The sequence below is a fragment of the Pogoniulus pusillus genome, chromosome Z, assembly GCF_015220805.1.
Source record: "Pogoniulus pusillus isolate bPogPus1 chromosome Z, bPogPus1.pri, whole genome shotgun sequence".
Lineage (NCBI taxonomy): Eukaryota > Metazoa > Chordata > Aves > Piciformes > Lybiidae > Pogoniulus > Pogoniulus pusillus.
Genome location: NC_087309.1, coordinates 57538169 through 57560420, shown reverse-complemented (window position 1 = coordinate 57560420; position 22252 = coordinate 57538169). Strand labels below are relative to the sequence as shown.

Genomic DNA, 22252 nt, shown 5'->3' with positions numbered 1-22252 from the left:
GTTATGACCAAGAAATTAATTAATGCAAGATTGTATTTTTCCAAAATTAATATTTTTTATTAATTTTGATATTCAGAACTCTCACCACTTCTGACCACTAGTTTTAATAATAATAATTGGTTATCCACATGGTCATGGAAGCATCATACAGATAATAACTAGATCTAGTAATATGCAGCAAAATATATAAACATTAATTGAACTGGAAGAAAACGTTCTTGTGATTAAACGCTGCTCATGGCCAAATATCACTTACCCACTAGATGGACTGAAGGAGCTCTTTTCTGCTTATGGCAGAAGGCAGTGGAGAATTATAAAGAGGCTTTTAAGTTATTTCCTTTCAAAATTATTATTGCCCAGCTCACAGGCCTAGCCACCACCCTGGACAGTACCCAAACGCTTTCAAGGAATACTGAGACTTGATTCTTCTCAGTCTTCTGGGGAAAGGAGGCAGACAATCTCTGACCTTGTCTCCTGGCTCCTCTGGACAATCTGTGTGTCTCCAGGACTTCTAGTCCTGGCAGGAGACTTTCAGGTGCAAGCAGGATGTCTTGTTAAGACTGCAGTCTTAACACAATGTCATGCTGGCTATGCAGGCTGATTGTGTGGAGACATTTAAAGTCTGTTCCTGGTAAACTCATGACAGTGGAGTTTCCAGGCAAACACGAAGCAGTAAGCGATAGCAGCAGGCAACAGCAGGCACAAATACAATGGCAGAACACACTGCATTTACGTGCATATTTTTTTATCAACATGGGCTCAGATTAATGAGCCTTTGGACACAGAATAGCCAATCAGAATGCCAGTTACCCAAGCCTGACCATATTAGGAAAAGCCATAGGCTTGCTTTACCCAAGTTTGGGAATAGCATAGGCCTTGCACAAGGCAGACACAAGCTAAGTTGTGTGCTTTGTTTACCACAGGACCAAGACAACTCTGGGCCAGCCAGAGTCCTTAGATTTAGTGGCTCCAGGTTCTTTTGACTTCTTTCCCACAGTTGCTTCCCTCCGTAACAGGAGGGAGAGGAGAAAAACATGCCTGGGCAAGCCAGGACATGTATAAGCCTATTTTGGGCCTACCAGGCCTACCACAACAATGCATGAAACAGCAGTGAAAAGGTACTCAATGAGATATAGTTAAGTACTTGAAGAGACAATGATAATCAATGTAGAAAACATGAAGAATGAAGAACACACCTAATGGGTACTGTAGGTGAGAAACACAATAGAGCTGAGCTTTGTGAATCATAGTGTTCTCTTGATCTCAGTGGTGTACTGTGGTAAAGACAAACGGTTGATGGAAATACAGTGTAAAGTGCTGGACCAGCACCTAATTTTTACTGAAACTATGCACTAGGTTATGTGACTAAGGGACTTTCCTGTCCATGTCCTGGTCATATCCTTTTCATACCATGAATCTGAATTACCTTGTAAAAGGACTTTTCTGGTTGAAGAACTGTAACAGTCAAATAAAGAAGTAGAATGAAAATTTAGGCTTCATCTGAACTCTTTGCAAGTATCAGTATTTGCTGAACTTAGTATTTCTTACTTGCATCTGTGATCAAGCAAGGCATAATCACAGAATCACAGAACATTAGAGGTTGGAAGGGACCTTCAGAGATCATCAAGTCCAACCTCCTTGCCAACCTCCCCTAGGGTAGTCCACGCAGGAATGTGTCCAGGCAGGTTTTGAAAGTCTCCAGAGATGGAGACTCCACAACCTCTCTGGGCAAACTGTTCCAGTGCTGCACCTTCCCTGTAAATATGTTTCTCCTTATGTGGAGGTGAAACTTTCTGTGTTCCAATTTGTAGCCATTGCTCCTTGTCTTATTACTGTGCACCACCAAAAAGAGGTTGGCTCTTTCTACCTGGCACCCTCCCCTCAGATATTTATAGACATTGATAAGATCCCCTTTCCGTTTTCTCAAAATTAATCTCAATCTCACACCATAGGGTGATGCTCAAGTCTCCCAGTCATCTTCATGGCTGTCCATTGAACTCTTTCCAGAAGGTCCTTGTCTCTCCTGTACTGGCAAGCCCAAAACTGGATACCACATTCTGGGTGTGGTCTCACCGGGGCAGAGTAGAGGAGGGACATGCTGAACATACTTTTTCTGATGCAGTCCAGGATACCATTGGCTTTCTTGGCTTCAAGGGCACATTGCTGGCCCATGCAGAACTTGCTGTCCACCAGGACCCCAAGATCCTAGTCTGTGGAGCTGCTTTCCTACAGGGCAACTCCCAACCTGTACAGGTGCTTGTCGTTATTCCTTCCCAGGTGCAGGACCCTGCACTTGTCCTTATTGAACTTCATGTTGTTAGCCTTTGTCCAGGTCTCCAGCCTGTCCAGATCTTTTTGGATGACTGCACAATCTAATGGGCTGTTGTCCAGCCCCCTCAGTTTTCTATCATCAGCGAGCTTGCTGAGTCTACACTCAATGCCCTCATCCAAGTTATTGATAAAGATGTTGAATAAAACTGAACCCAGTACTGATCCTTGGGGAACATCACTGGCTACAGGCCTCTAACTTGATTCTGTGCCACTGATGACAACCCTCTGAACTCTGCTGTTGAGCCAGTTTTCAATCCACCTTACAGACCAGCCATCTGTGTCAGATCTCCTGAGCTTTTCTGTGAGGATGTTACGGGAGACAATATCAAAAGCCTTTCTGAAGTCGAGATGCATGACGTCCATAGCTCTTCCTTCATCTACCCATTTGGTCACGGTATCATAGAAGGCTGTCAGATTAGTCAAGCAAGATCTCCCCTTGGTAAATCCATGTTGGCTACTCCTGATAACCCTCTTTTCTGTGTGGTTAGAGATGACCTTCAGAATGAGCTGCTCCATCACTTTTCCAGGAATGGAGATGAGGTTGATTGGTCTGTAGTTGCCTGGGTCTTCCTTCTTGCCTTTTTTGAAGATGGGAGTGACTTTGGCTTTCTGCCAATCATCAGCCACCTCTACTGTTCTCTATGACTTTTTAAAAATGATGGAGAGAGGCTCAGCAACAGTATCAGCCATTTCTCTTAGCACTAATGGGTGCAACCCATCAGGTCCTGTGGATTTGTGTGTCTTCAGTTAGAACAAGAGATCTCTAACCCAGTCCTGACTGATTAGTGGAGTGTCGTCTCCACTTCCGCTCCCTTGCTTACAGAGGCTGAGGTTCCTGAGACCTGGTGTTAGCAGTAAAGACTGGGGCAAAGAATGCATTCAGCAACTCTACCATCTCTGAACCTTCAGTTACCATGTCTCCCACATTGTTCAGTAGCAGACCCACATTTTCCTTGATTTTTCTTTTGTTATTGATGTATTTGAAAAAAAATCCTCCTGTTTTCTTTCACCTTCTGGCAAGACCCAGTTCCAGAAGGGCCTTGGCCTTTGTTGCCGCATCTCTACATACTCTGGTAGTATTTCTATAATCCTCCCAGTTGGCTAGACCTTTTTTCCATGTATTGTAAACCTCCTTTTTCTTTTTTACTTTTTTTCCCAAGAACTCCCTGCTTATCCATGCAGGTCTTCTGTCTCTCGTACTTATTGTTATTTTTTTTCAAGGGAATGCATTTTTCTTGAGCTTGAAGGAGGTGATGTTTTATTATTAATCAACTCTCTTGGGACCCACTTCCTTCTAAAGCCCTAGCCCACTGGATAGTTCTAAGTAGAGTTCTGAAGAGGGCAAAGCCCTCTGAAAGTCCAGGGGTGAAATTTTGCTTATTGTCCTGCCTCTTTGTCTGTTGATACTGAACATGGTGTGATCACTACAGCCAAGATTACTCCCAACCTTAGCATCTACAATCAGACCTTCATTATTTATTAACACAAGGTCCAGCATTATGATTCTCCTTCTTGGTTCTTCAGCTACCTGCAGTGGAAAGTTGTCTTCAGTGCACTGCAGGAACCTTTTAGATTGTTTATGCTTGGCTGTGTGGTCTTTACAAATATTATCAGTGATCAAGGTCACCCATGAGCACCACAGCACTTGGTCTTGAGGGTAGCCTCCTACAGCTGCCTGTAGAAGGCCTCATTAACAGCTTCCTGGTTTGGTGGCCTGTAGTAAATGCCCACATCATTCAAGTTTTCATGTCCCTTGACTCTTACCCATAAGCTTTCAATGCTTTTGTCGTGTCCCCATGGATTAAGCTGAATGCATTCTAGTTGCTTACTCACATAGAGAGCAACTCCACCACCTTGCCTTGTCAGTCTCCCTCCAGAAAAGAATGGAGTTGTCCATTACCACATTCCAGTCATGTGAGCTGTCCCGCCATGGCTCTGTAACTCTCATGAGATCATAGTCCCGTGACTATGGAGACACCTCAGAGACTTAGAAGAGCATCTGTTACCATTGTGGGTATAACCATTGTGAGGAGCATCTGTTACCGTTGTGGGGATCCATCACCTCCTACAGCCTCTGGAATAGCAGTGAAACTGGTACTCTGCCTCACAATTGTCCCAGGTTTTTCTTCAGTGAACCTGTTTTTTTTTTTTTTCTGTCATTCCTCTTCGAAATTAGTTTGCAGACCTATCAACCAGCCCTGCTAGTTCTTGTCTGAGGATTCTTTTTCCTCTCAGAGACAATATTTCCTATAATCTGTAAGCTTTTCTAAATTCTAATGTAAAGAGTTAGAATTAAGAATTTATTCAGTATGATGTATCAATAAATTTAATAGAAGTTTGCAAGTAGAAAGAGTACTTATCATTGTAGACATTCTAGGTTGGGTTTGTTTTTTTTGGTTTTTTTTTGCATTTATAGTATTCTCTGCTAAGATTTGTGAAGATCATTATTTTGTGCACATTTTGCATGTTCTCATGTTGAATTTTCTCACTGAGCTTGTGCAGTATCAACTCCGGAGGACAGCTTTCCAAGAAGATCATTTTACCACTTTACAAAGTGTTGTTTTTCTTTTTCATTTTTTCCTCAGGCTTTTATTTATAGCATATGCTTCAAAGTATGATGCCAGGCATCATAATGTAATTCTAATTTATGCAGAAAACATTTCTTACAAGCTTTCTCAGTTCTTTTGGTAATAATACCCAGTTGGTATGGATTTCTCCTGTTGGCTTCATTTTTGTTTCTCATCTGTTTTGTGCAAAACTGTTTTATTGTCTCGATAAAGGAGAAAATGCAGTATTGTGCCTAGTGGTTTTATTATCTAAGTCATTAATTCCAATATCCACAATAAGAAATATCATGTAAAAAAGTTTCAAGTCCACAAGAGTAATGATTTTGAACTCCAGTTTCAGCCTTTCATGGAGGAAAATCATGCATTTAAACTATAGACTATGCACGTTTAAAAGTCTTTCATTTTGCTTTACTCTTCTCCCAGAAGAGACTTTCAATCAGTTCTAATCATATTCAGGCAGTCTTCCTGTGTCCGTCACTGCATCCTGCCTGCAGAGTGCGATTTGTGGCATATCTTGTGCCCCTGAAGCTACAAACTCTTCTCTTCCTTGAAATAATTTGTCATATTTTTCCTTTAATTCTACAGAAAGTCAAATCAAATTAAAAAATGTGTTTGAATATAATTTGAACACATAAAAGAAGAAAATCTATTAAACTTTCTTGGGCACAGAGGCAAATTTTTATGTCAGACCACAGCTGCAGTAATCCATAGTCTGAGTAATTTCAAGATTATACTTGGTCTTAATTACCATCAAAGCTAATCAGTGGGTTTGTTCACTAAATAAGTGTACATTACCAAGCTTACCCAGAATGAATGGAAAAACTCTTAAATTCATAGCTAAAAACAAACTTCAGTTTCAGAGAGGTACCTTTACTGTCCATTCAAATTCCGAATATTTTGGAAGACATTTTCTGATGTGTGTCACTGGTGGTTAGGAAGGACGAAAGTCTGCAGCCACAATAATTTATGATTTGGGATCACCAGGAGGAGATAATACATCAGATTTGAGTTTCAGTTTCTGACAGGAAGTCTGGGAAACATTTATTTAAACATATTTGATATATTTTTTTGTGTTTCATAGCCAAAGAAATTAATCTGTCTTGTTTTGCAGAATGGAAATAGTCACAGGATGAGCCCTGACTCACTTTTGAGATAGTTTGTGGAAGCTGCAGTATGTTCTGGGGTTGTAGACTTGGCCATGACAGATTGTCTGTATAAACTTAAGTCATTTATTTCTGCTCGAAGAAGGAACTTCTGTTAATTGCTTTAACAAACCTTTTGTATTATTTTATTACAATTTACAGTTCTGACCTTCAGCTAACTCTTCTAGAGAGCACTTCCATGTTCAGCCATGCAGTCATGTAGGAAACACTGATTTGCCCTCCCACTTGCATGCAAATTTTTCTTTCCTCAAGTCATCAGTTGGAAATACAGCAGTGGCATCAAAGCAGGCCTGACATGCTTTGTTTTCCTCTGTGCATATAGTTTAGTTGAAAACTGGATAGTGTGCTGCTGAGTCCAGGAACAGGACTGAGACCTGTATATCCATTCCATATTTAACCCTTTCTGTAAGCATGACTGCCTTAGTATAGTGACATGATCCTCACTACAAACAATGCTTCTCCTCAACCTTGTCAGGCAACATATTACAGTTCAGCTATCAGTACAGACTGCACATCCTCGGTGGTGTAGGTCCAATATGCCCACAGGTCTTGGATTCCACCTGTTTTCATGCATTTAAATTTTATTCAGACTTGCAGAGATCTTTATTTCTTGCACACACCATATAGCGGATTCCAGTGTTTATTAAACCTGACTTGCATAATGTGTTTTGTCAAAGCTCATAGTTAGCTTCACATTTAATTGGAAGAATTAATGTAGCAGTAATACAAATAGTCTGACATCATTACTCTTTTTTCTGTATTTAAAGGCAATACATTGAGCTCAATGGAAGTATTAAATGGGCCTTATGCAGGGCACATAACAAAGTCTTCTCAGTCTGGCCGAGGCAAAGGCTGCCATACTGGTGTGTGACTGTGGGCAGTCTCAGATTAGCTTTTAAATGCTGTTGTTTCCACTCCTAGGTCTTTCCATCTGCTACAGATTTTCAGGCTCCTTTTATACTTCTTTCTTTCAAACGAATGGTCAGAGGCCATCATATCCCACAGCTCCACAAATGGCATACGCTCTCTTGCAAGTACCCATGCACTACTTTGAATGCAGCAAGCTAAGATTCACTGATCAGTGAATCCACATGATATTTTAGCCCTTGTACAATTGAACATCTGCCCTGTATTTTCACTCTTCTCTCTTTGCAGGCATACCAGGCAGTGACTATATCAATGCCAACTACATAGATGGATATAGAAAGCAGAATGCTTATATAGCAACACAAGGGGCATTGCCAGAAACCTTTGGTGACTTCTGGAGAATGATGTGGGAGCAAAGAGGTGCAACAGTTGTCATGATGACAAAATTGGAAGAGAGATCCAGGGTAAGGAAGCATGTATAATGTTATTGTACCCAAGTAATCACTTACAAAGGTTTTTGTTTCTTTCATAAGTGTTTGTCTGCCTCCTGTACATGGACAGGAACTTATTTTATTTTCCAGGTTATGGCCAATTAGAATTGTCCATGCAATGAAATTCACTTGGATGGGAAATGTTAGTTCCATTGTGAAGTTACCAAGCCATGACATTTATTTACTGAGAGTTTTTATACTTGAAATCTCATTAATTACTTTTCTTCTGTTATAGTAGAAGTATTAGGAGATGATTGAAAAGTTTGCTTTCTTTGTAGTATCAGGAATATGTTTTTATCACCCTTTTATGAAGAAGTTAATGTATATCAACAGTGTCAGTGGAGATCACTTCTCTTGGCATCCTGCCCATAGCAACAGTAGCAGGGTTTGTAAGTATAAGTCCAGGAGATTGCTAGCAAACAGGAACATCATGGGATAAGTATTGCTGAAGGCATGCTGGGATACCGTGTACTGGAACTAGCAGGAAGTAGCAGGGAGCTGCAAGTGGGAGGCAGGCTGCAGGTTTGCAGGTGGAAGGCCTTTAGCTATATAAGGTACTTAAGGTGAAGTGGAATGTGTTAAAACTGCCAGAGGATCAAAAAAGGTTCCAAAGAGACTAGGGAGGCGGAGATGAGATATATCCTACAGAAAAAGCTATTACATCAGTAAAAATGTGTCTTCTGGAGGTAACTGGATAATAGCTGATGGTTCAGTAACTCATGGATGAGCTCCATTTCAAAATTTTGCCTGTGTAAGCTTGGAACAGATGAGAATGCCCTGTAAAGCCTAGCTCTGTACTGTGTTGGCACAGATTTTTTTTTCACATGCTTGGGTACATATAATTGCAATGATTACATAACTTACTGAACCTCTGGCAACAGTCATTCCTTTCTAGAGGCTTATTGTAGGACCTATGTATATATACTCATTCTTTCACCATTTTATCCCCTTTTAAAAATAGAGTACAGTTTTTGGCATTTCAAGCCATGTATAGCATTCTAATTATAGAATCACTTTCCACATGTAAATTCAGCCTACATTAACACCACTGCCTGTGTGCACATGATGGCAATTAGTACATAGCAGAAGGTAATTATATAGAAAATTTTATTTTACCTTGAGTCTACAGAACCTGTCTAGTCTAGACACTGGTAGTTGTTTGGAATTAAGCAAATGAAATTTTGCTCATTTTTTTCACTAATTACTTCCTATATAATAAAGTTGCTGCTAAATACAATCAGTGCTAAGAAAAAAATCTGATCCCATTGCAAAAGATGTACTTCAGTACTTGAGAGTTTATCTTAATACTGCAAGCCACAGACAGCCTCTGTCTAGAATTATATTTTGATATTGCTAGATGAAATTCCATTTGTTCTCTATAATAATTGCTTACCAAAGTTTTAAGCTAACTGTAGCTTTTGCTGACTGCATCCAAAAAAACATTGATCAGAATAGTAATCACCTTTAGAAATTATTAGCATTCATCAGCAATACATTCCAAGTGTAATGAGAAAACAGACAATCTAGTCAATGCATTGTCTGTGCATTCCGTGCTTATGTTAGTGTATTTTTTGGTGCTTATTTAGCTCATTCTGTATTCATTCGTAAAATGTGTTTAATACATTAAATTCAGCTATCCAGTATGCTGTTCAGCTCCAGTGTTAGGGTCTACAGCTCTGTGAATATGACATGCCAGTTACCATGTCCCTTCAGACTTTAGCTACATATAACGTAATTTGTGGTACTGATGGTGAGGTAGCAGCAGGAATCTCTGTGTGGAAAAGTAGTGCAATAGTGTGATATCACTGTTACTTTTTTTCTCCTGCTGTCATTTTTATATAGCATATTCACATAGCAGGAGACCAAGTGATATTTCAAACATGAAATATAAGCACTGTTACACAGCATTAAACATTAAGATCTTCACTAACTTTGTTTCTCTTTTCCTTTTGATTTGTTTTTTATTGCTTTTGTGTCTTGGAAGCCAGATCATTATTCCTGCTTAAAGGCAAGATCATTTCTCTCTGGACTTCATCTGCTTTCTATCTCCATGTCATCATTTCTGTTTAGTTTGCTTTTTCCATTATGTAGTTCTGTGTCTTGGTATCAACCTTTTTAACCTGGACTGCATAGACAAAGAAGATAGGGGTTTTAATCACGTCTGCAATTAAAAAGCTGGTTTATTTACATGTGTTAGATATCTGAGTAACTTCAGCTTTAAGAATGTACATACTGTATAGCAGAGTGCATCAAATGAAGATATTACAGTGAATTCATTATTAATTTTTTTACCTTAGAAGGAAACTGTAGGAAAAGAGAAGGTCTGCTGCAAAGTGGCTTTGTCACACTTTGTTGGTTTTTTTTGGTGAAGTGTCTCACTTGACTGAAACTAGACTAGACAGAGTAACACAGTTCCACCATTGACCTTGTACATAATATACATCATAAAGGATTGTGCACACTAGCAGTATATGGGAACAGCGTTCATTGTCACATAAGTAAGTTTGATGTAAATGAATTAACACTGTTGAAGGCTGCAAACTGGAGATTTAAAAAACACAGTTGTCATGCCAGTGAAATACACAAAGCATGTGCAGCATTAATGTATTATATTAGCCTGGAGAAGAGGAGGCTCAGGGGTGACGTCATTGCTGTCTACACCTACCTGAAGGGAGGCTGTAGCCAGGTGTGAGTTGCTCTCTTCTCCCAGGTAACCAGCAATAGAACAAGGGGACACAGTCTCAAGTTGTGCCAGGGTAGGTATAGGCTGGATGTTAGGAGGAAGTTCTTCCCAGAGAGAGTGATTTGCCATTGGAATGGGCTGCCCAGGGAGGTGGTGGAGGCACCGTCCCTAGAGGTCTTCAACAAAAGCCTGGAAGAGGCACTTAGTGCCTTGGTGTAATTGACTGGCTAGGGCTGGGTGCTAGGTTGGAGTGGATGATCTTGGAGATCTCTTCCAACCTGGTTGATTCCATTCCATTCCTCTGCCTTCCTCTCCACCTCCAGCAAAACTCTAGTGTTATAGTAAATGGTGTGAATGATCAGGTGAAGACAGAAAATCTCACTTTTTATCAAAAGATAGTATTGCCTCCAACAGGAACCATTTATTCCTGCCTTCCATTTCATAGTAGGATACTGTTGGGGATTGTCCACTTGAAAAGAATTCAATGCTTTCATTCTTTACTATGTGAATACACTTGTTATGTTGTTGTGGAACCAACAGAAAATGCTTAACCTCCCTCCTCAGCCTCACTAGTAATGCTTTTTATGTTGAGATCGTAGTGCCTAGGATTAGAATTCTGTAAAATTATTTTATTCTTAGATATACTTGTAAACTTGTAAAAATCATATAAACATGGCCCAAAGCTAAATGCCCATGTAATGCCTCTAGCACTAATTTAAATATGAGCCAGATTCTGAGATTACATAGTGATGAGGAAAGCAAAGAAAACCAAAAACATTGTTTAGTCTATATGAAATGCATGATGATCTGCTGAGATAAATGCAGACTGGGCAGCAGAATTCTATGTGACTGTGATGAAAATTACTTTCCATTTGTTATGTAGGGTTTCAGCAGCAAGTTTCAGATCTTTCTTTCTAAGTATGTTTTGACAGATAATACTGGAGCTATTACTTGTCAAAATATTGGATTAAAAATAAATTATGTCTTCATTAATGTGAGCAGAAAAGTTATCAATGTGTCCACTTAACTACTCATTACAGATTATATCTATATGCTCCCAAGTGCACCTGTGTTTTACTGTATTTAGACACAAGGTAATTGACTTGTGCATAAAAGCTAGACTGATATTTTGTATTGGGCAGCACAAGTATGTAAAAACTGAGGATTTAAAGTTATGAGGCATGCATTTAAACAAAGGAAAATAAGAATATTAGCTATGTTTTTCAGCAACAAGAAAACCATGCATGTCTTTATTTGATAAGAAGTTAACACCTCTCCCAGCAGACATAGTAGAATGAAGGACGTATGTAGCATGTGACATTCTTTTATATTGAATTGTGTTCTTTAAATTCAGTTTTGACATTGCTTTTTCCCTAATATTAATGGCAAACCAATTGATAATGTAGTACCAGAATTGTATTTAATTTTTGTAATGCGTTCAGAATTATAAGATACAAAGAAAGATGAATGAGAGAGCTGGCAGGAAAAAAAAAAGAAGAAGAAAATCCAGAGTGAAGTAGACCATGTGTTCTTCAGCTTTGAAAAAAAAATGTGTAGGTTTGTACTGTTGGAGGTTTTTTTTACTGCAACAGAATATGACAGACGCAGTCCCAAGAACTCCTGCACTGTTGTACAGGCTGGAGTCACCAATTACGATGTCAGAATTCTAAAACTCATCCACATGTCTGTTAATTATAGAAGGAATCACAAAAGAAAAAGGGCAAGGAGGTGCTTGACTCTCACTTAAATGCAGTCATAGCTAGTTATCTAAGAATCTAACACTAGATATATACTAACATGCACTCACCAATAAAGCTTAAAGTTTCCTTTTCTGTGCATGCTACAGGTGGGAGCGCTGTGCTGAAATGCCTCAGCTGTAACTCAGACTATTATATAATCCAGAAAAATGGAAGTGTTTTAATGAAGGTTAATTTTGTATGGAAAGAAATACTGTTATACCACTGAATAGGCCAAAAGTAATTTATACTGAATATATTCATACATTTGAAGTTAAAGACATAGAGAATGAATGCCCCGTGTGAAAAGATGTTGGTAAATTACAGAAAATCTGGAAGAGAACAGTAAAAATCAGAGGTTGAAGAATTTATCTATGGTGAAAGTCAGACAGTATTGGATTTATTTTATATATAAGTTAGTGAATGAAAACATAATCGTCTTCTAGCATGTGGAAGGCTGTTACAAATATGGCAATCAACAGTTCTCCCTTCTTGTGGGGCTCTAGAAGAAAAAAAAATAATCCTTGTAGCAAAAGAGATTTATGTTAAACTGTCAAAGAACTTCCAAAATATAATGCCATGAGTGGAACAAACTCTAGGAATTTTTGTGCAGTCTCATCCAGTTTGTTGTGTTATGATTCTGTGTTCATAAACAAAGAGGTTTTGCGTAGCTGTTAAGAGTAATCTGAGAGTTTTATAAAAAGTATAATTTCCCTGAGACAAATGTATAGTCAAAACTGTTCTATCACTCTGTTATTTTACTTTATTTTCTTAATTAATTTGCTTTGTGCTTGAATTAAGACATATATTGCTACCTCATATAATTCTTACAAAAACACAGGGGCTGTTCCACAGGTAGAGAATAGCCACTGACATTGTGTGTCAAAGTTTTCCTTACCAAACTAAAAAATCTATATATTTGTTTTCAAAATCCAATGATTAATTCCTGTTTATCACTGCAACCTTCTGCTTTAAAGAGGACAGTTCTTTCATAGAATTTCAGTGAAAAGGTCAGTGAATGGAGTTAGTCTTGTTTTAGGAAAATAACCCCACATAGCAGAATCTGATAAGAGACTCGAGACCAGTTCTCTCTTATAGTGAGATATACAACTGGAAAATTTAAGTTTTTCAGATCTCTGAAAGAAAATATTGTTTCCCCACCTTTTACAAAGCTTTTCCTATTTTCTGAGGAAGTTAATGGGTGCACTTGGCAACTTAAATGCTTATGTTGTAGAATGTGTTTTATCTAGGTGGTCTTTCTGGTTAATATCACAGGAACTGAAGTGAAATAAACTAAATGCATCCATGAGATTAAAAGTTTTATGTGTGCGTTAAACAAGTGGTAGAAAGCTCATCATGACTGGAGGTTCCTTTAAACAATCAGAATTCAAACTGAAACCTCCTAATGTCCCCAAAATGTTCTCCAATGTTCCATTTCTCATTTTCATCTTAGAAGAGTATTGTAGAATCAACCAATTTGGAAGAGATCATCCAGTCCAACCTAACATCCAGCCCTAGCCAGTCAACTAGACCATGGCACCAAGTGCCTCATCCAGTCTTTTCTTGAACAACCCCAGGGACGGTGCCTCCACCACCTCCCTGGGCAGCCCATTCCAATGGCAAATCACTCTGTCTGTGAAGAACTTCCTCCTAACATCCAGCCTATACCTCCCCTGCACAACTTGAGACTGTGTCCCCTTGTTTATTCATTGCTGGCTTTCAGGTGAATCAAAATCATAAGAATAATAGAATTTTATTGCTTCAATATTGCAGTCTTTTGATTATTTTGTTTTACCAGTTTCTTAAAAATTATACATGACACCCTTAAAAGATACCTCTCTTGTACAGACAATAGAAAGTTGTCTTCAGAGCACTTGAATACTAAGCTAGATCATTCAATATGTTTTTCATGCTGTAATGTAATATCTTGTCCAGGATTATTCAGGCTGTACACAATGTTCAGTCTTGAACACAGGAAGAGGATAAAGCAAAAAATAGTTAGCCCATTCACTATTCATGCCAGTCCATTCGTATAAAACTTTTCAAGACCTTTTTGGAAAATCTTTCTTGACTTGACTGACTAATGTCAGTCAAAAGACTAATCCTTCAAAATTAACTCACTAAGATCCTGTCTTCCTTGCTTATATTGATGCCTGCCACATGGTTTTGAACTACTCTTGGAATATATAAATGACACAGCATCACAGGATGTTAGGAGTTGGACGAGACCCAAGAAGATCATTGAGTCCAACCTCCCTGCCAAAGCAGGACCACACAGTCCAGCACAGATCACAGAAGAACACATCCAGGCAGGCCTTGAAAGTCTCCATAGAAGGAGACTCCACAGCCTCTCTGGGGAGCCTGTTCCAGTGCTCTAGGACCCTTAACAGTAAAAAATTCCCCCCTTGTGTTGAGCTGGAACCTCTTGTGCTGCAACTTACACCCATTGCTTCATATCCTATCACAGGGCGCAAGTGAGCAGAGCCTGCCTCTCCCTTCTGACCAGCACTCAGATGTTTGTAAACATTTATTGTATCCCCTTTAAGTCTTCTCCAGACTAAAAATTCCCAGGTCCCTCAGCCTCTCCTCATAAGACATGCCTTCCAGTCCCCTAATCATCCTTCTAGCCCTCCGCTTGGACCCTCTCCAGCAGATCCCTGTCCCTCTTCAACTGTAGACCCCAAAACTGAACACAGTATTCAAGATGAGGTCTCACCAGGACAGAGTAGAGGAGAAAGAGAACCTCCCTTGATCTGCTGGACACACTCTTCTTAACACACCACTGGACTCATTGGCCTTCTTGGCCACAAGGGCACATTGCTGTGCCATGGTTAAGTCATCATTCACCAGGATTCCGAAGTCCCTCTCTACAGGGCTGCTCTCCAGCACATCACCTCCCAGCCTGTACTGGTGGAGTTTATTATTCCTCCCCAGTTGCAGGACTCTGCACTTGTCCTTGTTGAGCTTCATCTGGTTCCTCTGTGCCCAGCTCTCCAGTCTGTCCAGGCCTCTCTGGATGGCTGCACAGCCTTCAACTGTATCAGCCAAGCCTCCCAGCTTGGTGTCATCAGCAAACTTGCTGAGCAGACACTCTGTGCCCTCATCAGTGTCATTGATGAAGATGTTGAAAAAGGACTGTCCCCAGCACTCATCCCTGGGGTCCACCACTAGTTACAGCTCTCCAGCTGGACCTGGCACCATTGATCACCACCCTCTGAACTCTATCTTGCAACCAGTTCCTAACACATCTCACTGTCTGCTCTTCCATCCCACACTTCCCGAGCTTGATCACTAAACTGTCATGGGAGACAGTGTCAAAGACCTTGCTAGGGTCAAGGTAGACTACATCCACTGGTTTCCCTGAATTTACTCATTCAGTTATGGCATCATGGAATGCTATCAGGTTAGTCAAGCATGACTTCCCCTTGGTAAATCTATGCTGACTACTGCTGATAACCTTCTTTTCTTCCAAGTGCCTTGAGATGCCCTCCAGAAGGAGCCACTCCATCATTTTTCCAGGGATGGAGATGAGGATGACTGCTTGATAGTTCCCTGCAACCTTTTTCTTGCCCTTTTTTACAACTGGAGTGACATTAGCTCTCCTTCAGTCCAGGCACCTCTCCTGTCTGCCATGATTTGGCAAAGATGATGGAGAGTGGCAGAGCAATAACAACAGGCAGTTCTCTCTGCACCCTTGGGTGCATCTCTTCAGGGTCCATGGACTTGCTAATGTTTAATTTGTGTAACTGATCCCTAACCCAGTCTGCACTGACCAATGGGGAATGTTCCCTCCTCCAGTTTTCCTCTCCTTCATCCAGGGTCTGGAGTACATAGGGGAGTTCAGCAGTAGGTGTAAAAACTGAAGCAAAGAAAGCATTCAGCAGCTCTGCCTTCTCTGCATCTTGAGTTACCAAGGCTGCCTCCTCATTCAACACTGGCCCCACACCTTCCCCGTTCTTCCTTTTCCTACTGATATAAAGAAGCCTTTCTTGTTCTCTTTTACTTCCTTTTCTAGCTTCAGTTCCAAGAGGGCTTTGGCCTTCCTGTGGCCTTCCTCAAGCCCTGACAACTCCTCTATAGCTCTCCCAAATGACAAATCCCTTCTTCCATGAATTGTAAGTTTCTTTCTTCCCTGAGATTTCTTTCATGAGCTCCTTATTCACCCATGCAGGTCTGCTAGCATGTCTGCCTGATTTTTTACTCAGGGGAACACATCTAGCTTGGGCTTGGAGGAAGTAGTCTTAAAAATTAACCAACTTTCTTGGGCTCCTTTACTCTCTAGAGCCTTAGCCCATGGGATTTCTGCAAGCATGTCTCAGAAGAGTACAAAGTTAGCTCTGCAGAAGTCCAGGACTGTAATTCTACTTGTTGGTCTGATACTACACTGTAGAATACTAAACTCCACCATGTCATGATCACTGTCCCCGACCTTAATGTCCTAAACCAGTCCCTCTTTGATAGTTAATACAATGTCCAGCAGTGTATCTGTCCTTGTTGGTTCCTCCACTACCTGCATCAAGAAGTTATCATTGATACACTGTAAGAGCCTTTTGGACTGGCTGTACCTGCCCATCACCATCTGAGATGGAGATGGTAACACAGACAAAGGATGAAATGAAGCAGGCTCTGATGCAGACCACAGGATACAGTGCATGCCTCAGTCTCTCCTCGGTATCAGGGAGTAGTATGTGCTGTGAGCAGGTAGATTCTCTACTCAAAAGAGCAGCACAGCTGGAAGATGAGGTTGAAAGATTAAAGGCTGAAGTTCACAGGCTTAGAAGAATCAAGGAAGCAGAAGAGATAGACAGGTGATGCCAGGCTCTGGCAGCCCCAGTGGAGAGACAGGATTACCCATCAAAAGCTACTGAGGGTCAGGTATCCCCTGTATCTATCCCCCTGTCAGATTGAGGCCAATAACTTAAAGGAAAAGAGGGAGTGGAGGTAAGTCCACGGTTAAGGCACTAAAAAAACTCCTGTCTTGTCCACCTCTCACTCCCCAAAATTCCCCTACCCCCTTATCAAGGGGCTGTGGCAACAAATTCACACCTGACGTGGTGGGAGTGTTGCTCCAGTTATTAACAGTGCCCCCCAGGTGCCCTGCAGAACAGGTTTGATGCCTTGCATTTACAACTGACTAGCAAGGAAGGTGAATCAGCTGCCTTGGAGGAATTTCCAAAATTAAGAAAGCCTAAGATCACCATACAAACATCTTACATCAAAAAAAATAGTCATTGTTATAGGACACCTCCTTTTGAAGGGAACAGAAGGCCTGATATGCAGACCTGACCTACTTCAAAGGGAGGTCTGCTGTCTACTGGGGGCCAAGGTCAAGGATATGATAAGAAGGCTTCCTGCCCTGGTACAGCCTACAAATTACTACCCATTGTTAGCCTTCCAGATAGGCTACGATGACCTTGGAAGAAGAAAATTAAAGGCTATAAAGAGAGACTTCAGGGCCTTGTGTCAACTGGTAAGGGAGTGAGTGCACAGGTAATAGTCTCTTCTATCCTCCCTGTTGAAGGGACTAACCCAGAAAGAATGAGGAGGACTCAACTGATCTCCTCTTTTGGCTTGGAGATTGGTGCCTCCAGCAGGATTTTGGCTTTTTCAACCATGGGTCCCCCAACAGGATGCTAGGTCTGCTAGCAGCAGATGGAGTGCACCTCTTGTTGCGGAGGGGGATTCTCTGTACCTATGCCTATTTGGCAGAGGTGAGAAATTAATTTGAGGCTATATAAATTTTATATAAAAATATAATTTATTAAAATTAATATTTATTAACTCTTGCCACCCCCAACCACTGTGTATTAATATTTAGTTCTGTGCAAGATTATGAAAACTATTTAGGATACAATATATACAGGGATTTGGTTATTTAACAAGCAAACACCAAACTATAAACAGAGAGAGGAATTTCCCCTTTGGCTTAGTGCCACTTGGGAACTTATGCTATTTGCCCAGCAGAGGGGCTGAAACTCTTTCTGCTCTATGGCAGAGGCAACTTATATTACAGAGGTATTAAAGCTGTACTTATAAGTGTTACTATTAATTATTAATCACCCTCCCAGGGCTGTGTCACAGCCTGTGCCCAATGTCCGGACTTCCAGGAGTTCTTTGCCCGTGGACCCTGGGACGCTGGAATCTTCCTGGCTTGAAGGGAAATGACAAATCTTCCCAGTCTCTGGGGTCTCAGGCTTTCTAAACTTTCACCTGGCATGGGATGATCTCTGCCTCAATGCCGCTGTCTTCTTCTGGATGCCGTGTCCAGGGATTATCAGCTTGGCAGGATTACAGGAACAGGAGAAGAATGTCTGTGCTGGCTGTGGCACGATTCCTTCATGGGTTCAGGCCGTGTGTGTGTGGGGGTTAGCAGACAATATAGAAGTCTGCTTCCTGGTTCTCTCCAGGCAATAAGCAGCAGGCATGCAAAGTGTGCTAGGCTGCTGGGAGATTGAGCTCCGTAGATAAAACAATATAGCTTGCAGATATGCATAGCTGGTTTAGGAGGCTGTCGGCTCCTCTCATATATAAATGTGTGCAGGCTTGAATGAGCTTCTGCATCTAAGGTACACAGGCAAGCAAGCTGCGAATAGTATCAGCTTGAGATCTGAGCCTCAGAGAGCATCGGAGCTATGCAATGGCTTCCAAGTGTGTGGGTCAGGGCAGCAGGGCGCTGCAATGAGGGCTGAGCTGCGCTGCAGGCAGGGTCAGAGAGCTGAACTGAACTGAACACGTGGTTCTCCTGTGCACCCACCTTTATGGACTGTGGACTGAGATTAATGGGCCTTTTGGCCACCAGAGTGACCAATCAGGTTGGCAGTTAGCCAAACCTTACCATAATAGGCAGGAGGCTCTTGCCTGGACTCTCCCAAATGTGGGAATTACATGGGTTTGCCCCCAGGAGACACAAGCTGTGTGTGTGTGTGTGTTACACAACTTGTTTACAGTCAGGGGTCCTGGCAGAAAAACATGTCCAGGCAAGTAGGGGCATAGATAAGCCTCTGTTCAGGCCTACAGGCCCTCCATGACACCTCTCCACAAGTGGAATTGGCTAGATTCATTAATCATGCTTTAAACTAGGTGGGAAGGGGAGGAGGGTGAAAGACAGGCTTACTATAAGCAAGCCTGAGACAATTGTGGGGCGATGTGTCAGCTCCGCTGCTATGTCAGGGGAGGTAGGTAACAATGAGTTGTATGCTGCTAAGGAAGCAAGAGATGGTGCATCAGGGTGGGAGGCTAACAAGCGCCTTCAGCCTGTTACCTTGAAGCATGCTGGGGACACAGAAGAATTCTTTAAGTCTTACAGAGATGGACCAGAGGAATTAAGTAATGAAGAATCAGCACACACAGAGCTTACTGCTAGATTGGTGGCCGTGGAAAAGGCTGGGAATGGTCAGACTGCAAGAGTAAAAGCCAGCGGATTAATTCCCTCCCTGAAATGCTTATGTGCCAATGCACGAAACATGGGGAATAAGCAGAAGGAGCTGGAGATCTGCGTTAGGCTAAATAACTATGGTATACTTGCCATCACTGAGACATGGTGGGACAGCTCCCACAACTGGAATGGTGTCATGGATGGCTTTGTGCTGTTCAGGAAGGATAGACCAGCAAGACAAAGTGCAGGAGTTGCTCTCTATGTGCGAGAATGACTGAAATGTGCCGAGTTCTATCCAAAGGGGGAGGCAGAAAAGATTGAAAGCTTGTGGGTAAGAATTAAGGGATATGGGAAAGGAGATGAAATTCTTGTAGGTGTCTACTATAGACCACCAAACCAAGAGGCAGATGTTGATGAGGCCTTCTATGGAGAACTGGAGGTAGCCTCTAGAGCTAACTCATTAGTACTCATGGGAAGACTTCAATCACCCTGATATTTGCTGGGAAGATCACACAGCCAGGCACAGTTGAAAGTTGATGATGAAAGACAAGATAGAGAACAAATTTAAAATATGCACAAGATATCAGGGCGAGCAACTGATGTCATTTACCTGTACCTGAGCAAGGCCTTTGACACTGTCCTGCACCACATCCTGGTCTCCAAGCTGGTGACACATGAGTTTGATGAGAGGACCACTAGATGGTTAAGGAACTGGCTTGATGGCCACACCCAAAGAGTGGCTGTCAATGGTCCATGTCCATGTGGAGGCCAGTGACAAGTGGAGTCACTCAGGGATCAGTCCTGGGACCAGGCTTGGTCAACATCTTTGTTGGTGACATGGACAGTGGCACTGAGTGCACCCTCAGCAAGTTTGCTGACAACACCAAGCTGTGTGGTGCAGCAGACATGCTGGAGGGCAGGGATGCCATCCAGAGGGACCTGGACAGGCTGGAGAGGTGGGCACACTCCAACCTCATGAGGTTCAACAAGACCAAGTGCAGGGTCCTGCAGCTAGGTCGGGGCAATCCCAATCACAAATACAGGCTGGGCAGTGAGTGGCTGGAGAGCAGCCCTGAGGAGAGGGACTTGGGGACAATGGTGGACGAGAACCTCAACATGAGCCAGCAGTGTTCACTTGCAGCGCAAAGGGCCAACCAGATCCTGTGCTGCATCAGGAGAAGTGTGTCCAGCAGGTCGAGGGAGATGATTCTCCCCCTGTACTCTGCTCTGGTGGGACCCACCTGGAGTACTGTATCCAGTTCTGGAGCCTCTATTGCAAGAGGGATGTGGAGATGCTGGAGCGTGTCCAGAGAAGGGCCACTGGGATGATCAGAGGGCTGGAGCATCTCTCCTATGAGGACAGACTGATGATCTAGATAAGGGGATTGAGTCCAGCATCAGTAAGTTTGCAGATGACACCAAGCTAGGAGCAAATGTTGATCTGTTGGAAGGTAGGAGAGCCCTGCAGAGGGACCTGGACAGGCTGGATGGGTGGGCAGAGGCCAATGGGATGAGATTTAACAAGGCCAAGTGCAGGGTTCTGCACTTTGGCCACAACAACCCCAAGCAGCACTACAGGCTGGGGACTGAGTGGCTGGAAAGCAGCCAGGAGGAAAGGGACTTGGGGGTACTGATAGATATTAGGCTGAAGATGAGGCAGCAGTGTGCCCAGGTGGCCAAGAGAGCCAATGGCATGCTAGGCTGCATCAGGAACAGTGTGGCCAGTAGGACAAGGGAGGTTATTCTTCCCCTGTACTCAACACTGGGCAGGCCACACCTTGAGTACTGTGTCCAGTTCTGGGCCCCTCAATTCGGGAGAGATGTTAAGGTGCTGCAACATGTCCAGAGAAGAACAACAAAGCTGGTGAGGGGCCTGGACCACAAACCCTATGAGGAGATGCTGAGGGAGCTGGGCCTGTATAGCCTGGAGAAGAGGAGGCTCAGGGGTGACCTCATTGCTGTCTACAACTACCTGAAGGGACATTGTAGCCAGGTGTGAGTTGCTCTCTTCTCCCAGGCAACCAGCAACAGAACAAGGGGACACAGTCTCAAGTTGTGCCAGGGCAGATATAGGCTGGATGTTAGGAGGAAGTTCTTCCCAGAGAGAGTGATTGGCATTGGAATGGGCTGCCCAGGGAGGTGGTGGAGTCACCGTCCCTGGGGGTGTTCAAGAAAAGACTGGATGAGGCACTTAGTGCCTTGGTGTAATTGACTGGCTAGGGCTGTGTGCTAGGTTGGACTGGCTGATCTTGGAGATCTCTTCCAACCTGTTTGATTCTATGATTTTATGATTCTATGACTGAAAGAGTTGGTACTGTTTAGTCTGAAGAAGATGGGGCTCTGAGGTACCCTCCTTGTGACCTTTCAGTATCTGAAAGGGGCCTACAAAAAAGCTGGGGGAGGATTCTTAGGATATCAGGAAGTGACAGGACTAGGGAGAATGGAGTGAAGCTGGAGATGGGCAGGTTCAGACTGGACATGAGGAGGAAGTTGTTCAGCATGAGAGTGGTGAGAGCCTGGAATGGGTTACCCAGGGAGGTAGTTGAGGGCCTGTCCCTGGAGGTGTTTAAGACTAGGCTGGATGAGGCTCTGGCCAGCCTAATCTAGGGTAGGGTGTCCTTGCCCATGGCAGGGGGGTTGGAACTAGATAATTTTTGTGTTCCCTTCCAATCCTGACTGATTCTATGAGTCTATGTTTCTTTTATTTTAGTATCCATGCCACATTCTGTCATAAGGAACAGAGCCAAATCCATTTGGGAGTTATCTTTTAAATTACTGATTATCTTTCAATATTGACCGTTTCAATATTGACTGTTAGCCCAATAATCATATCTCAAGAATTTCAAAAAGTAAGAATGTAGAGAGGGTTGATTTTCAGACTTACTAGAGATCCAAAGTTTGTTATTAAGTGATTAGTCTGAATTTCATTTATGTTATTTCAAAATCCTATTTGGAATTTCTTTTTTGAAGGTTCTAAAATTAAGAGTGGATTATATTGAAATGCAAAAGTGCTTATTTTCCACTTAGATTTTAAACTCC

At 42.2% G+C, this 22252-nt stretch overlaps 1 protein-coding gene across 50 annotated transcripts in view; it reads left to right on the top strand.

Moving 5' to 3' along the window:
- PTPRD (protein tyrosine phosphatase receptor type D) overlaps positions 1-22252 on the top strand; it is a 1747466-nt gene that overhangs the window by 1665634 nt on the left and 59580 nt on the right. For all 50 annotated transcript variants that reach the window (XM_064140351.1, XM_064140349.1, XM_064140348.1 and 47 more), the window contains one exon: positions 7217-7392. In XM_064140351.1, coding sequence (XP_063996421.1) covers positions 7217-7392 — 176 coding nt within the window. The remainder of the gene's footprint in view (positions 1-7216; positions 7393-22252) is intronic.